This window comes from Physeter macrocephalus, chromosome 13 (genome assembly GCF_002837175.3).
Source record: "Physeter macrocephalus isolate SW-GA chromosome 13, ASM283717v5, whole genome shotgun sequence".
In the NCBI taxonomy this organism is placed as follows: Eukaryota; Metazoa; Chordata; class Mammalia; order Artiodactyla; family Physeteridae; genus Physeter; species Physeter macrocephalus.
Window position 1 is genome coordinate 67,322,070 of NC_041226.1, and position 17,531 is coordinate 67,339,600.

Genomic DNA, 17,531 nt, shown 5'->3' on the forward strand with positions numbered 1-17,531 from the left:
GCGTCCGGAGCCTGTGCCCCGCAACGGGAGAGGCCACAACAGTGAGAGGCCCGCATACAGCAAAAAAAAGTTTTTTTAAATAAAATAAAATTTAAAAAAATAAAATTTTGCCATTTGCAGCCACATGGATGGACTTGGAGAGCATTATGCTAAGTGAAGTAAGTCAGAGAAAGACAAATATTGTCTGATATCACTTATATGTGGCATCTAAAAAATACAATAAACTAGTGAATAATATTTAAAAAAAGCAGACTGACAAATATAGAGAACAAACTAGTGGTTACCAGTGGGGACAGGGAAAGGGGGGCACTATAGGGATAGGGAAGAAAAGGGTTATTTTGGGATTACATAAAATAGTGTGTGTGAAACTTTTGAAAATTGTAAAGCACTACAGAATTTAAAGAATCTTTCATTCAATAAAAAAATAAAAAGATTTAAAAAGAAGAATTCAGCATTCCCAGCTTTGTATGCTTAAATTATTAAGCATGTTTGTTGAATGACACTATGTTCTAGGCACTATAAGGAAAAGGGGAAAAAGCATTGAAAAAAGGTACAATAACCCCTGCCCACATATTATCTTTGTTAGGCACACTGCTTGTTATAATCATAGGTGCCCAATAAATACTTACTGAAATAAATGAACACTACAGATATTAAGGGGTACAAAAAAGAGTTTACCAGGTGCCGGCAAACAATGGCTGGTGAGCAATATCAAGTTGGTGGCTTATTTTCATACGGCCCGTGCTAAAAATGATTTTTACATTCTAAAATGGTTGTTGAAAAAGATAATATTGATAGAATATATGTGCCCTCAAACATTAAATATTTACTATTGGCTCCTAATAGAAAAAGTCTGATGATCCCTGCTTTATACTAGACTCATTAATGAGTAGGAAATTTACTACAAAAGAAACCAATTCTTATTTATAAAAATGAAAAACTGAACATAACTCACAGATAATGGCTTTGCTATATAAAATGATATACATACTACATAGTCATTAAATGATAAATATGTTCATTATGTTAACACATGGAAAAGTCTACAGAAAATTACTAGATGGAGTAAAGAACAAGATGTATACTTTAGCCATACCTTTTATATTTTGAAGTTAAACAATGATAGGAACAAATGTCACAGTTTTTTAAGAAGTTTTTGTTTTATACTAATGGCATTTGTGAGTATTTTAGTTGTTTTGATGATCTTGGTCATATCACACTAAAAACTTATTTATATATAAAAATTTGAAAGCGGTTTATATAACTCACCCAACTATTTGATAGATGTCTTCAGATTTTCCTTGGCGTAATTTCAGTATCCAAGCACCTGGGTTTGCTTTTAATTGAAAATATCCCTTTTAAGATGAGAAAAACATGATCATAGTTATATGAATGAAAATGACGTCCAATTGTTCAAGAAAGATTATTCATGAATACTTCAAGATAAGTGTTTACTAACTGTGGAATGAATGATTTCTATAAATGAATTCCAAGGAAGACTTTGCAATAACCTTAAAAGCACATTCTGAAAGTATGACTCCCTTCATTTTTGTTTTATTTAATTACCTTATTCAAGGATTTTTTTCTGGGAGCTGTTCAGTAACAGTAGGATACAAATTATTTCATATTATTAGGAAAACTTGGAGGATTTCACCAAAACATCTAATTAAGTATCATCCATTGAGTATATATAATACTTACAAGATTGGCCATCACTATTGTATCAACCACAACAGGTTTATTTTTTGTGCCCAGTGTAAACTGCAGACCCCAAGGAGGTTCTTCTGTGATTATGTCAAAACAATGTCCTTCGAGCAGTAGATATTCTAGTTCATATTCTGCTGTGACAGTTTTCTCAATCTACGGAGGAAATATGTCATTGTTTTTGGTGTTAGTAATTCTCATAATGTAAATTTTGTAATAAATATATGTGATTATTTTAATATTAGCCAATGTATTTTGGGGGGCAACCTCAAGTCTTTCTTTTAGACAAGTGAACCTAATAGCTGAATCAATTTCTTGAGCACTAAAGCTCATGATGAATTTTCTTCCTTTCCCATGACATCAGCTCTACTCCAACATCATGATACATGCACCAAAATCACAAGCAGGAGAGATTTGAGAATGGATGGGTGGCTCGGTAAGTTGTAGCACTCAAAGAATCTGCTTCGTTGGCTGTGCCCTAGATCTCCTACTTCAGACCTGGCAAGAAGGCCAACTTGTCATCATTATCACCTTTCTTGCAATTAAAAAAAATTAATGGTGAATTGTTTTGCACTCAAAAAAACATATGATCATTAAAAAAAATTTAGCAAACATAAGAAAGTGTAAAAGGGAAAAAATAGAAACTACCTACAGACTAAACATTCATATACACATCAATGCACTGCTTTCTACTTTTTCTCCACAATTTTTTTTCTAAGAAAGTATAACCTTTTTCATTAAATATAGTTTTCTAAGAACATGTCCTTTTTTAAAAACATCCTTTTAAATGGCTGGACATTCCAAATGTTTCCAGATTTTACTCTATTGCAAATGTTATAGTAAATATTTTAGGAAGAAAGTTTTTTCTCTACATCACATGAAAAACATAACCAAACATAAAAATAAATCAAATGGTAAGTGATTTTTTATATAGTCTGGCAAATTTTGTTGAGCAGATAAGACAATGATGCTATCTATCTCTAATTTTATTTCACACTATGAGGTTTCTGATACTACTTTTAATGGTGTTTGGCATACAGAGTATTTGAAAATATTCTGTACTGTATAGTTGTTTTTCTTTGATGATAATTACTACAGAGATAATTATAGCACTTGTGTACAGTATTTCTTTCTTGAGCCCTGTTCTTATAATTTTATGGTTTTTAAGAACATGAAATAAGTAACTTCTTTGAAAATAACATTTGTTTCAACGACTTTAGTTGTGTTCTGAATTAGTTGTTGAATTATTACTACTCTAGTGATGAACTTCATATACTTCATTAACCTGTGTCCATAATCCTTACAGCATTTTGGATAGAAAGATTTCCATGGGATAGTCTCAAAATATGAGAAATCCTAGAGATCATCTAGCTTAACTCCTTCATTTTACAGACAAGGAAACTACCCCAGAGTGATTATGAAGTAAAGCTTAACTATTTTAAATTATGAATTAGATATCAGAGCAGAGTTCAAATACATTCAATCAGTTTGTGACTAAATAATATCTTCATTTATAATACATTAATGTGAAAATTTCTTCCTTATATATTTGTATAACAGACATCAATTGTGTTGACTTATTCAAACCACAACACTAAAAATAGCAAATTCATTTTTCAAAGAGTACTTTCTAGTGAATATTTAAAATTTTGTGAATATTTAAAGTTTTATAATAATTTCATAAAGGTGATTTGAGTTAAATTAGCTCCTATTATCAAGGTTTATTTTTAGCAAGAATAGGAAAGCTAGTGATCTTTTTTGATGTTTACATCTCCTTTATATTTTGATTTATCTGTTCTAAATATTAACTATTGACATGAGACATGAATTTAATATCTTTCCAATATAACTTTGGTGCATATGAGTATTTCTAAATAGAAGTGGTTATTGTTCTGTGACTGAATAGTTAAGAATTTAGCTTCCTCCTTTAATAAAAGTATAAGTTTGATTATAAAGATTAACATTTGGGTTTATTAACATTACCTATGGCATTCAAATAGGCATTCTTTGACAATTACATTGGTAATGAATGCCTTGTCAATAAAACTGATGTCTAAATTATTTATATTTCAAAAGGGGCTAATGCATTTTTCTGTGAATTCCTTTTAACATAGCCACATACCATTTTCCTTCAGCAATCTTTTATTTACTCACTTCCTCTTTACTGGGTAAACAATCAATATTGTTTCAGGTATTTTGACATCTGTCAGATAAAGGTTATGATGAAATATAACCGGAGAGCCTTTGGATGAAGTTCTAGTTACAAGCTCTGAGAACCACCTGTGAACTCCAGGTAAAAGTAACTGTCACACTTTAAGCTTTCCTGGAACCACTTTTGTCACCTTTAATAATGGCATTAATGCCGTCTGTGCAATAAACCATGTGAACAAAGCCCTGGGAAGGAAGAATCTTTCTAGATCAAGCTTTTTTCAGGTGGTTATATAATGTTCGGGAACCAGATGTAGCAAGGAGTACTGACTATACAAGCTAGTGTGTAGTGACACATCTCTCATTATTAGTCTCACTTTTTTCCTTTACCTACAACTCCTTCTTTCTACTTGAGCACATGTCTTTGTTATTTCATACTTTTCTAGGATAGTTGCAGGTAATACTGCAAGTATGTACAGCACAGAGTGGAAGAGAAGAGCCTTAGAGGTAGTTAACTTTTACAGCTGCTAGAATTTGTAATTTCCTTTTGTTTACTCATATAATCTACGATGATAGGGGAAATTATTTCTGTTTATTTTAGTCTTCTAAAATACTGTTCATTTAAATTGGTTCTAAAAAGGCATTGCTATATTTGCCACTCACAACAAAATGTTTAATCTCTATTAACTGTTCAATAGAAACTAAATTTTTTTTACCAGCAGACTCAATTTAAAATCTTTAAGCCGCATTAATTCTCCCACCTCAAACTTTTTACCCTTTTGGTTAGAATCTTTAAAGTTATTTACTGATATATATTGCTGAACTCTCTTAATGAAGAACCAACAGACCAACAGAGATCCAACTAATCATGGAGGAACAGGATTTTTTTTACTTCATGCCAAATTCACTTCTGAACTTTCCCTCATGGATTTCATTATTTTGCTCTCTTTCTATTTTTTCCCTCAATTTGAAGGACCGATTTCAGATGATTGCTATGACTGAATTTTAGGTTCTTCTCCGGGTGGGTAAAGTTGGTCGTATAGGTGAGTATGTTCCAGGGAAGTGACTCAGGATCCCACAGAATCTACACATGAGTGAATCAGAAGAAAGCTGCCTAGAAGGAAAATCTTTAGACAAAAGGTGACACATGAAAAGCCTGAGAAACAAATAATGAACAATCTTAACCAAATTATTAGAGGTAAAGTGTTTATGCCTGGGTCAAGGTAATGGCTACCTTCTGAAGGAGCTGTCAAATGCAGAACTGGAAATAGGTCAGAGGTTGTGCAGAACCAGGCAAGGGGGAGAACAATGAGAAGGAAGTATTGCCCCCAGCCACCCCAGTTTCTAGATACCTGTCTTCTAGGTAAACTCTCCTAAAATGCTTCTGGTTTTTTTGTGCTTTCTGAATGCCTTTCCAATTTTGAATAGAATGTTTGGAAAGACTCCGAATATTATAAAATAGTCTCCTCTCGGTGGTTTTGTTTTTTGTGTGTGTGTGTGCTGTGGATTGAATGACTACAGGTGGGGAAGAGAAGTCTGGTCATTTACTGGACAAGGGTCACACTGGAGGTGGTGGGAAAGAATGCACTCAGCCCGAAGTATATGAGCAAACTCTTTCCTGCTTTCTACCCTAATCTCATTAGAACTGCTTTCTCTGGCTATGAGCTGCGGGGCAAAAAAGAATTTCAGATGAAACTGTTCCTCTCTGAGTTAAAAACAAAACCTGAAGGGCAAAGGTACTTAATGGTTTTGTCCTAAACTGCCATTCATCTGTCTCCATAGTTTCTACATTGTTCATCTTAGGGTAGCATTTCTGAACCAACAAAAACAGTGAGGGCAATTAAGAACCCATAAAACCAGAGAAGCTGAATTTGGAAGTTAGGGAAACTCAAAAATCAAAGGGAAGACTGGATCAGGACCTAGAAGCATAAAGGAGAAAATTCTGGTGGGCAGAGTGCATGCACTTGGTACAGTAATAATAGCTCATAAGAATTTATCCTATTCCTCTTTCTTTATAACTTACATTCTTTAAATGAATATTATCAAGGTCACAGTTGCTGTGTACTGTTTCAACCAACCAGCTTTCAGGAGTAATCATGTTGAGGGTTAGAAGGGGTGATTCAGGGATATCCAAGAATTTTGCCACTGGTCCGGTAACATCATTAGGTGGTAACATCAGTTCCGGTTCCAGAACAAAACGGTAAAAGCTGTTGGTAGAACATAAATAAAATACATAGTGTGACCAAAACTGAGATTTCTTCTAAAATATTTTAAAACTGAAAATGGCTTAAAAACATGACCAGAAAGTCTTAAGTTAAAAACACGCTAAAGACTTAAAACACACCAAAGTCTTAAGGACTAAAAACAAGCTATACTGAAGTTAATGCTTATGTAAATGGTAGGCAGTCATTATTTTGTTTACACTGTTATCTATTATAAGACTGCATTAATTATTTATTAATATAATTGTTAATTATAACAATATAATTGTTAATTATAAGAATTATTAATATAATTGTTAATTATTTCTCAATGAACACGATTAGAATCCCTTTAAGATATACTGACTTATGCAGGTTCCAGCAGTTTATGATCTGTATTCACTCACTGATCCTTCTTCAAAGTTTGAGCATGATCTATTTTTAGTGATTTTATTAGCTCTTAGCACCATTAAGAACATGAAGAGAAATGATAACCAGAAAGCAAGTAAAATTTAAGCTAAAATTCTGGTACTAATTTTAAAAGTGCAAGTAAAAACAAACAGGAGTGAGTTTAAAGCAGCTGCTTATTAATAGAGCTTTTAGAAGTACCAGCAATCTTTATGTAATTAGCCTCACCCCCTAGTATCTTACATAATAAGAAATAGTTATAATACTAAGAACATTGACTTTCACTATTCTGGGACCACAATCAAGGTGTCTGCTGTGCTGTGGTTATCTCAAGGCTCCATAGGGGAAGGATCCACTCCTAGGCTCCTGCAGTTCCTCAAGGTCCACCGGCATGAGGGCAGTAGTTCCTCACTAGAGGCTGGCTGGAGACCTCCTTCAGTCCTTGCCACAAGGGCATCTCCACAAGCGTAGAGAAGCACACAAGAGCAAGAGAGAGAGAATGCCAGCAAGACAAAAACCACAGCCTCTTACAACCTAATTGCAGAGGAGACATTCCATCACTTTTGCCATATTCTGTTCACTGAAAGCAAATCACCAGGTGCAGCCCGCACTCAAGGAGAACGTACGCTGAGTGTGGCCCCAGGGGCGGTCATCACTGGCAGCCGTGAAGCTGCCTATGGCAGGCAGGCCGGCAGAGTCAAAAAAGAAGAGTGGGTAAGAGGGGACCCTGGAGAGAACACTGTCCAAACCAAGTACCTGGTACTGTCGAATGCAGCAGAAACATCATTAAGTAAGAAGTATCCCATGGATGCTGCAAACAGCAATTTCTTTGTGATTCAGTTAAAGCCCAACTTCAGTGGGAGGTACCGGTGAATGAGAGATGAAGAGGGGGCTTGGCCACACTTCTGCAAAGCTGAGATGACAAAGACTGGAGAAGAGGAGGAAAAGCCAGGGCTCCACAGGAGAGGAAGTTAAGGGAGCAGTTTATTTCTTTTTAAAAATTGAATAACTCTTAAGACTGAAAGAAGAGGGCTAGTAGAGAGGTTAGAGATACAGAACCAGGAACTATGCGATAAAGCAAGGATCCAGAACAAATGGGAAAGCAAAGTGATTCAGTTATGCAAATATTGTGTATATATTCTTTTTTATATTCTTTTCCATTATGGCTTATCACAGGATATTAAATATAGTTCCCTGTGCTACACAGTAGGACCTTGTTGTTTATCCATTCCATATATAATAATTTGTATCTGCTAACCCCAAGCTCCCAATCCATCTTTCCCCCAACTCCTCCTCCTTGAAAACCACAAGTCTGTTCTCTATATCTGTGAGTCTGTCTATGTTTTGTAGATAGGGTCATTTGTATCATATGTTAGATTCCACATATAAATGATATCATATGGTACTTGTCTTTCTCTTTCTGACTTACTTCACTTAGTATGATCATCTCTAAGTACATCCATGTTGCTGACCCACTGTATATTTCTAAATAGGTATTCCTAGATCACATTTTTAAAAACACCCACGGATGAACATAAAACCATGTAAATTCTGTAATTAGATTGGGTCAGTTTTACTGGTTCGGTTACTTTAGTTTTATATCAGTTAAGGTTAATAAGTTATCTCTGATCTTCTGACCTATTTCAGTTAAACATTTTGTGAAGAAAAAAACAACAGATGCAGTAATTATGTTCCTTTTTTTTCCTTTTAGCATTTGCAAATTTTTCACAATGAAATTATGTTCACGTAGACCCACCTCTTTAAAGGGGCTTCTGAAAGCTTGCCCCTACAGTTCATGAACAATTTTATCTTCATGTTGATAATCTTGCCAAGTACCTATTAGAAAAAATTTCCATATTTGAAATTAATAGCTAACACTCACTGAGCATTTACTATCTACCAGCTACTACATTAATACTTGACATCCGTTATCTCATCTGATTCACACAACATCCTTTTGAGGTAGCTACTTTTACACAGCTGAGGCACAGACAGATGTAGTAATTTGCCCAAGATCACACAGTAAGTCATGGGAGAAGTAAGATTTGAATCCACACAGTTGATTTCATTGCCCAAAGGTTATGCTGCCTACCTTTTGCCTAGTGTGACTTTCTTTATTGGTATCCAAATTTCCTTACTACTGAAGAACAAGTAAAATAATTATTAGAACCTTGACTTCAAAGACAAAGTGGTGACCTCACAACAACAATGGCAAGGGTGCCCTGATCCTTTTGGAATTTCATCGACATTGTAAAAGATGGTAGGAAGGTCTTGGCTACATACAGATAAAATACTCTCTTTTCTTCTTTTTATTTCCCTAGAGCAGCGGTCGCCAACCTTTCTGGCAACAGGGACCGGTTTCGTGGAAGACAATTTTTCCACAGACCAGGGTGGGGGGTAGTTTTGGAATGATCCAAGTGCATTGCACTCACTGTCACTTTATTTCTATTATTATTACACTGTAATATATAGTGAAATAATTATACAACTCACCATAATGCAGAATCAGTGGGAGCCCTGAACTTGTTTTCACTTGCCACTCACTGATAGGGCTCTGATATGAGTCTGCAAGCAAGTGATTTATGATGGTCTCTGTGCAGTCAAACCTCTCTGCTAATGATAATCAGTATTTGCAGCCGCTCCCCAGCGCTGGCATCACCGCTTCAGCTCCACCTCAGATCATCAGGCATTAGATTCTCATAAGGAGCGCGCAACCCAGACCCCTCGCATGCGCAGTTCACAGCAGGGTTCCGGCTCCTGAGAATCTAATGCCGCTGCTGCTCGGACAGGAGGCGGAGCTCAGGCGGTAACGTGAGCGATGGGGAGCGGCTGTAAAAACAGAGGAAGCTTCCCTTGCTCGCCCGCTGCTCACCCCTTGCTGTGCGGCCTGGTTCCTAACAGGCCATGGACTGCCACTGGTCCGTGGCCCGGGGCTGGGGACCCCTGCCCTAGAGCACTGAAGTAGGAGAATTATTAATTTTGATAGTCCCCACCTCCATACAGGCAACAAGTCAGTGAAGACTTGAAAGATATTAGACAACAAAGGACATAGATAAAAGGAGAAGAATAAAACAGAGATATGGAAGGGAAAGGATACAGGTTTGAGGAGAAATTAGAATGTACAGACCAAGGATTTAAGAGCTTTGAGTTTTAATTCCCATTCTGTCACTCCTATTAGCTACAATGGAGGCTGCTGAGCCACTGTTTCTTCCAAGCGTTAAATGAGACACTAACCATTTTTTCCAGTAAATTAATTTATGCTTTATAGCACAAATTTACAGCATAAATTTTCTCTATAGTAGGAAATAATAAGCTATATGAAGTTCTGAGTTGCTCAGAAACAAAGTATGCTACTATTACCAATGATGTAAACTGGAGTGCAATTCCATATTTTATATTTCTGTATAACCCATACTTCTTATTCCTAAATTCTATGTTTACATAAAAGCTTCAGAGGTAAGCAATTTTTTAAAAATAATGAATCCCCATAGGAATAGGGAATCATACTACCTCCATTCCTCATAGGTATGATTACTGATTTCTGTTTTCTAAGGAATAATATGAATAGTGTGTCTAAAGAAGTTAAAGTTTGAAGGTATACAAATGCAGAAAGAAAGAATGAGGCAAGTAAATCAGCTGTGGAATTAAGTTTGCCCTGATTATACACTGAATAGGTAGAATGGCAACGGGTTTCCAAAATTATTTGTACACATTAATAAATGCATTTATAACAGATACCTATTACCCATTTTTCCTATTCGATTTGAAAAGGCAAACTAATTTCTGAGAGAAACATTTTGAAATTTTGATAGAATATACACCAGTATGACGCAGCTTGATCATTCACATTTTCACCGGACTTAATATCTAATTACTTTTGCCTGTTTCCAAAAGTAAACTGTCAAAGAACAAATAGTTTCCTCTTCTGAGAATATTTTTTGATGTGTCTTTTTAAAAAAGAGTATTGAGTAATTTCAAACAGAAGTATCCCAAAATTTTAAACATCATCAGAAAAAAATATATAGCCTTCCAACATAACTAGCTTATTCAAATTTAACCACTGAAAGCTGCATCACAATTTGAATTTTTAAAATTTTCAGTACAAGGATAAGCCACATAATGTCCTTTCAGAGTCTGCTATCTGTCTCCTAAGATTAATTCTCCTCTACTTTCCTAGGGGAAGAATCTTGTGACTAGGTGCAGCTGGCTGGCTGGCTGGCTACATTCTGGTCACAGGGATGCAACTGGATGGAATATGTTTGGGGTTGGGCCCTTGTTCTCCCCTTGCCGCTGCAGAAACACAGAGATGATGTTGTGATCTTAGACTGCTGGAAACCAGCTGCTTCATGAGGATGGCTGAACAGTACAGAAGGTGTCTGAGTCCCTCACGTATGGAGCTGCCTTGGCAACTCCAGGTGGCTTACACTTGGATGGGGAGATGACAGAAATCAACTTCAGACTTGAAGGTACTCTTACTTTGCTTTTGTTACAGTGGCCAAACCTCTTGAACATAGCCTTCATGTTCCTTCTTCCACTAGCTTCACCTGTTTGGCTAATGCTACTTATACTTTAAGCTTATTATACTAATTACACTTAGACATCAGCTTCTCCAGAAGCCATTCTCCACACCTGGGGTAAGAAAGATGACGATGGGGAGATGCTTGTATTAGTTAGCTCAGGCTGCCATAACAAAACACTGGGTGGCTTGAACAACAGAAATTTATTCCATGTCAGGATGCTGGCATATTCAGTTTCTGGAGAGGGCTCTTTTCCTGGCTTGTAGATGGCTGCCAGGTGGTGGTGTACTCACATGAACTCTTTTTTATGTTTGTGAGGAGAGAAAGATCTCTCTTCTCCTCTTCTTCTAAGGCTACTGATCCTATAGCATTACAGCCCAACCCATAGGATTTCATTTAACCTTAACTACTTCCCCAAGGCCCTATTTCCAAATATAGTCACATTGGGGATAGGGCTTTAACATATGAATTTTGGGGGCGATGGGGACAACAATTACGTCCACATTAACACCTAACCTCGTACTGCCATAACACCATAGGCATACCTCTATCATTTCATTTTCTACACTGAAGTATGACAATCTATTTAGAATGCTGTATGAAAGAATCAAGAGCAAACATTTGATTATACTTGCAAACAGACCTGAAAAGATTATAAATTTCAAAATAAAAGTAGTATATATGATATAATAAATATATATAATATTTAATAAAATATGATATCTTACAATCAATAACTGTGCCATCTTCTGTGCTTCTCTTGTCAATGGATCAACAATAGCAATGACATCAAAGGACATATCATTCTCCTGAGAATTTATCTTTATAATGCTAGAAAAATAAAAAATAAGATGAACAATGATCAGTTAAGTTTATTCAATTGCCTAATTAATCTTAGCTATGTACATTCTTATAAATTTCTTTCTTCCTCACTGGATTAAAAAATCCTGGTTATTTCACAGAAGAAAATGCAAATTTAAAAGTTTAATGTTTGCATTCAATAAATTAGAAAACTGCAAAGAATTAGAGAAAATGAAAGTAAGAAATTATGGATGAATGATTTTTTAACTCTTCAAAGAACAATACTATTATAGTGAAAAAAATCTTGATAATTTTAAGCCCCCCAAATTCTCATGGATCATACAATGTAAAAAAATACGACAGGGGCTTCCCTGGTGGCACAGCGGTTGAGAATCTGCCTGCCAATGCAGGGGACACGGGTTCGAGCCCTGGTCTGGGAAGATCCCACATGCCGCGGAGCAACTGGGCCCGCGAGCCACAACTACTGAGCCTGCGCGTCTGGAGCCTGTGCTCCGCAACAAGAGAGGCCACGACGGTGAGAGGTCCGCGCACCGCGATGAAGAGTGGCCCCCGCTCGCCGCAACTAGAGAAAGCCCTTGCACAGAAACAAGGACCCAACGCAGCCAAAAATAAATAAATAAATAAATAATTTTTTAAAAAAATAAATAAAACAAAGATGCTTTTCTGTTAAATATATTTTCTCAGATTTGAGAATGACAGAATTAACTATTCAGTACTTCTATTAAATTTACTAGTTTTAAAAACCCAACATATTATTCCAGGAACGCTCAGGGGAAAAACACCCAAATTTTTAATATTATCCTGACCTAAGTCATCCTCTCCACACCTCCTCCCCTCTGACCTTTCCATTTTGTCTTTCACTGATCTAAGTTAGAAGATGGACTAATCTTTAAAGGAAAATGTTGGGAATATCATTAAAAGCACAGAAAAGGCCAGTAGGAGATAATCCATTCTATATTTAATCTAATGAAAAGTTTAAAGGATATATTTAATTAAAAGTACAGAACAGTCCAATTGATTACTGTTTTAACACTACAATAATATAGGAAATCAGTTTTTTTGGAGATGTATAAATTAAATATCTTACATATTACAAAGGTAAAAAGATTACCAAATCAAACTGTAACCCTGTAAGATTACAGGGATCTTAGTCTTCTTTCGTACAAGAAGACTATAAATATCTAGACTTCTGCAGTGAAATAATTTCTCAGCAATCAAATAAAACCTAATATAAAATTCACTTCAAATATGGGTCTTCTGACATAGATGAAAGATATTGTATTCCATATGCAGTTGATAAGATTTAATAATGTTTAAACAGGAGTGTCAGAATCAGACAACAAATCCTGGTAGATAATTGCTGCTAGAAACAAGGGCTACAAATCTGATGTTTTAAATTAAAGAGACTATCTACAATGGTTAATTCCTTTAGTTTTCTTGGTGAAAATTTTACAAATTACTGTCATACTTGTAGCACAAGTCAAAACTGGTTGTTTTCGATATGCTTCATGAGACATTACTATGGCTGAAGTACGCATCTGTTTACAGCTACTTTAAGTTTTTTCCCCCAGACTACTGCCAATTCTGTGAGGTTCTATGAATCAGAATCCCACAGTTCCCATCACCTATGTAGTATGTGTGTTGGTTAGGCCGAATGACATTTTCCAGAATTCCCTGTCCTTCACGTTTCTGGTGGGTGGGCCAGAAGAGAGATTCTCAGGATATCTGGAGGGCAGGAGGCGGGCGGCAGCCATTCTCTAGCTCACACACTTTGTTACTGATCTGCTTACTCAACGTCGCTGGCATGAGGTCCCCACTGGTTCTACCTTCCCCAAGATCCTCCTTCTACTCTCTGACTCCTAGGTCATGTGTGTGTGTTCAGTATTGTGATAGGGCTCCCATCTGCTGCAGGACACCTGCTATGTACAAAGGTCAGAGGCAACAAGAACTGACACAGGTTTCAGTCCATACTTGTGGGGTTCCAGCTTGCTCTTGACAACTCTCTCTTGCTCTCTCCCCTCTTGACAACTACCTCTCTTCCTAATTGCCTGCCCTGTGAACTTAAAGTTCCAGTATCAGAAGTCAACAGCCTTACAGAGACTACTTAACCAGCTCCCACAATTGTGTAACCTCAAATCCTATAACAATTCATTCATTCACACACACACATACATAAATTCTTATCTATACACTTCCCAATATACATATGCATACATATATACCACACATGCACGTGTGTGTGCAACAGTGATTCTACTGCTCTGATTGACCCAGACTACACAGCCCAGCACTGCTAATGTGCTTCTCTCTTTTTCTAGGCTTCCAACACAAATGAAATCCAACAAAGTCATTGTTTCTTCAATAAATTAAGACCTTCAATCAGATCATCATTAAGTCTTGCTGACATGGATTCTACATTTAAGGTAAGTATTCACATTTCTCCACTGATTAATACGAGTTGATTTTATGGTTTAACTTTCAGGTTCAATCTTATTTCTCTTACTTCCAAGTTGTGAGAAGCACCTTGTTATTTGTGTAACAAATACACATAGCTACAATGCATTAAATAAATATCTACTATACTGAAGACAGTAGGCCTGAATCTCATAAAACCCCTGAAGGGTAGGGATCATCATCTCTATTTTATAGACTAAGAAACTGAGGCTAAGAGAGGTCACATAGCTAGGTAAGTGGTAGACTGGGATCATAAAGCTGTTCTTTTTTTTTTTTGACAAGAAAGCTCATGTTATGCCATACAACCAAAGTTGATATGGATAAATAGATCATACCAACATGTGTAAACACACAGAAGGAAAAGTTAAATACCTAAATTATACACACGAACTCAGAAAAATGGAAGATGACTGACTTTGCATTTTAAAAAAGGCAGGCATTAGATGAGTATGTATTATTGTATAAACACAGATGCATACCAATACACATATACTACATATCCATTTATAAATATTTGTAACAATGCCCCAGAAGTAAATAGAAAAAAACTGGAGAATTGTAAACCACTGTCACAAAGTCACGTCATAGCCTTCTTCTGTATAAAAGAAGGCTTAAAAGCAGCAGGACACGTTGATTGATGTGAGAGCTAAAGAAAGAAAGCAGAGACTACAACAACGATAACCTATGACAGATCAAATGTTTCAGACATTTAATGTGGGAGTAAACAGCTCCAAACATATCAAAATTCCTAAATATAACATAACCATGTAACAGTATAGTGATTAATGTTTGCAATGATAGTTGTGAATAATCTGTGTCAAATTATTTCAGCATATGGTATTTAAGAAATCAAAGACGTTTGCAAAAAGAATTCCGCTAAATGTGTTTAAAGTACTTAAAATTAAAAGTATTGAATCTCAGTTCAGTTATCTGAAAAAAATAAAAACTTCATTCCCAATAGTGCTAGATAATTTCTCTTTAGAAAGTAATTTTTCCTAAGAATGATACTACTATACATGTGTGAAGACACCTCAAAAGATAGACCTCCTACAGCCAAAGAACGTGTTATCCTGTAATACAGTAAACAGAAGCAATATAAGATCGCATCTACCATAAAATCAGAAAACTTAGAAGGAAGTGCCAGCCATTTTAAGTTTACGATAAAGTAATTTGTCTCATTTTAGTTTTATAAGAGCAGTGATTAGAAAAAGATAATAAAACATGTCTATGGTTTAGTTACATAATGTCTAACTGATTATTTTTTCCCATTCTAAGTGGTCCTTAATTTTTAAATTACAAAAAAAAAAGTCCCTGCTGGGGACTCAGATTATTTTACGTATGTAGATAGAGCTTGATGAATTTTATTTCAAATATCTTAGAGGGGAAGTATTATACAGTAAAATTATAAACTAGTTTCTTATTCTAAAACAGTATTTCTCTGATGGCTCTTCTTGGAAACCTAATTTTTATGAAATAATAAATTAAAAAAAAAAAAGTGTTCCATGAATAAGTTACCCAACTGCTGAGTTTACCAAAAATGAACTTTTCTTTTGTTTTCTTTTAACCACACCACATCTCATAATCGTCAATACGTTGATGCACACGGAAAATCTCACTCCTCCACTCTAAAAGATTCAGTATTCTCTAAATTTACTTGAATACAGTTTTTCCCTCAGAAGATATCTGTCAACATCTCAGAGTAATGTTCCATAAAACACAGTCTGGGACATTCTTTTGTACATGTCTACACTTTATTAAGCAGAATTCTTCAGTAACTGAGCCTTTTATACATTGAGAATATAAAGATATTATTATTTATAAAGATTATACTGCAAAAATTCCAAATGATCTTGAATGTGGAAGAAAGATGAGAATAAGACAAATCATACTAGATTTAACTTACTTGAAACTTCATATCCTATATATATATCTGTGTGTATATATATGTCATTTATTTACTAGAATATAATTAACTAAAATTTCTTTTCCCTATCTTGTCAAATACAGTTATTCTCTAATAACTTTTAATTCTACTTTAACTTTTGCTATATTATGAATACATATGGTAACCATAATTCAGTATAGGATGCAGTGACAGAAAAAAACACAGCACTAATACATCTTACCTGTGATTCTCCTCAAGAAATGTGACATCATACCGAGATGCATGTTTAGGTAAAGAGGAAACAAGGGCATCGATTTTCATAACAAGGTCACTCAGGCTGGAGAAACAAGATAAATGAGTTTTGGGGGGGAAAGAAAGGTCCATATTTCATGTCACAATTCATGCCTCAAGAAAGGGGAATTTAATGTAAAATATCTCCAACAGACAAACTGTATATAAATGACCTTTCTTCCAAACTTGTATAATTTGTCAAAGTAAAATGACTGCTGCTTTTAAGGTCATCCTATTTTTTTCTTACCATTGATATGATATTTAAACACATAAGTGTTCCTAATAGTGTCTATAAGAATATGGAGAATCATTCAATTCAAGTCAATATTTGCTGAGTGCTGGTTATATATCCAAGCACTGGGACCCATGTAGGAAAGAAAGAAGAACAGGAAGAACAAAAATTAAATGATAGAATAACTACTTTCAAAGAACTTTTAATATAGTTAACAAGCCCAGATTTCTTTGGTTTCAAATTCGTTTGAAAACTAAAATTGTACAAAATAAATACCTGGATTAAATATAACCAAATTAAAAAATCCATAACAGAGAAAATGTATATGTTCAATGATATGCTGGAACAGAAAATGTTAGCTGAACTTTAAGAAATGTCCCCCTCCACCAAAAAAAGAAAAGAAAGAAAGAGAGAAAAGATAGGCATCTCCATTTTATAAACAAAGAAATTTAGAGTCAGAGTGGTTGAGAACCTTGTCAGTACTGTCAGCATCTCTCTACTATACCATGTTTTGCTGGACTATAGGTCTTGTACACTGTATATTATTTTTATTTGTAATACCTACCGTATCTTTCACAGAGCAATACATTTAATGGCCACTTAATAAACATAAAATAAATGGGTTAATCCAAACCATAATCTACTCCTAAACTTTCTTAAGGGATTTATTTATTGGCCACACACTCTCTAATACGTAAAATTGTAGGCACATTGGAGGAAGAGTAAACATAAATTAAAAACAATCATATGAAAAGATACTCAACCTTACCAGAAGTCAAGGAAGTGCAAGTTAAAACAAGATGCAATTTCACATCCATAAGATAGGAAAAATTAACAGGTTGCGTAACACCAAGTATTGGTGACGACTT

General features: G+C 35.3%; 1 protein-coding gene across 2 annotated transcripts in view; it reads right to left on the reverse strand.

The window, feature by feature from the left end:
* Nucleotides 1-17,531, reverse strand: part of UGGT2 (UDP-glucose glycoprotein glucosyltransferase 2) — a 167,372-nt gene that overhangs the window by 42,024 nt on the left and 107,817 nt on the right. For both annotated transcript variants that reach the window (XM_055089472.1, XM_007106999.4), the window contains exons 24-29: nucleotides 16,381-16,476; nucleotides 11,707-11,809; nucleotides 8,218-8,297; nucleotides 5,876-6,059; nucleotides 1,702-1,860; nucleotides 1,270-1,355 (exon numbers count right to left, since the gene is read on the reverse strand). In XM_055089472.1, coding sequence (XP_054945447.1) covers nucleotides 1,270-1,355; nucleotides 1,702-1,860; nucleotides 5,876-6,059; nucleotides 8,218-8,297; nucleotides 11,707-11,809; nucleotides 16,381-16,476 — 708 coding nt within the window. The remainder of the gene's footprint in view (nucleotides 1-1,269; nucleotides 1,356-1,701; nucleotides 1,861-5,875; nucleotides 6,060-8,217; nucleotides 8,298-11,706; nucleotides 11,810-16,380; nucleotides 16,477-17,531) is intronic.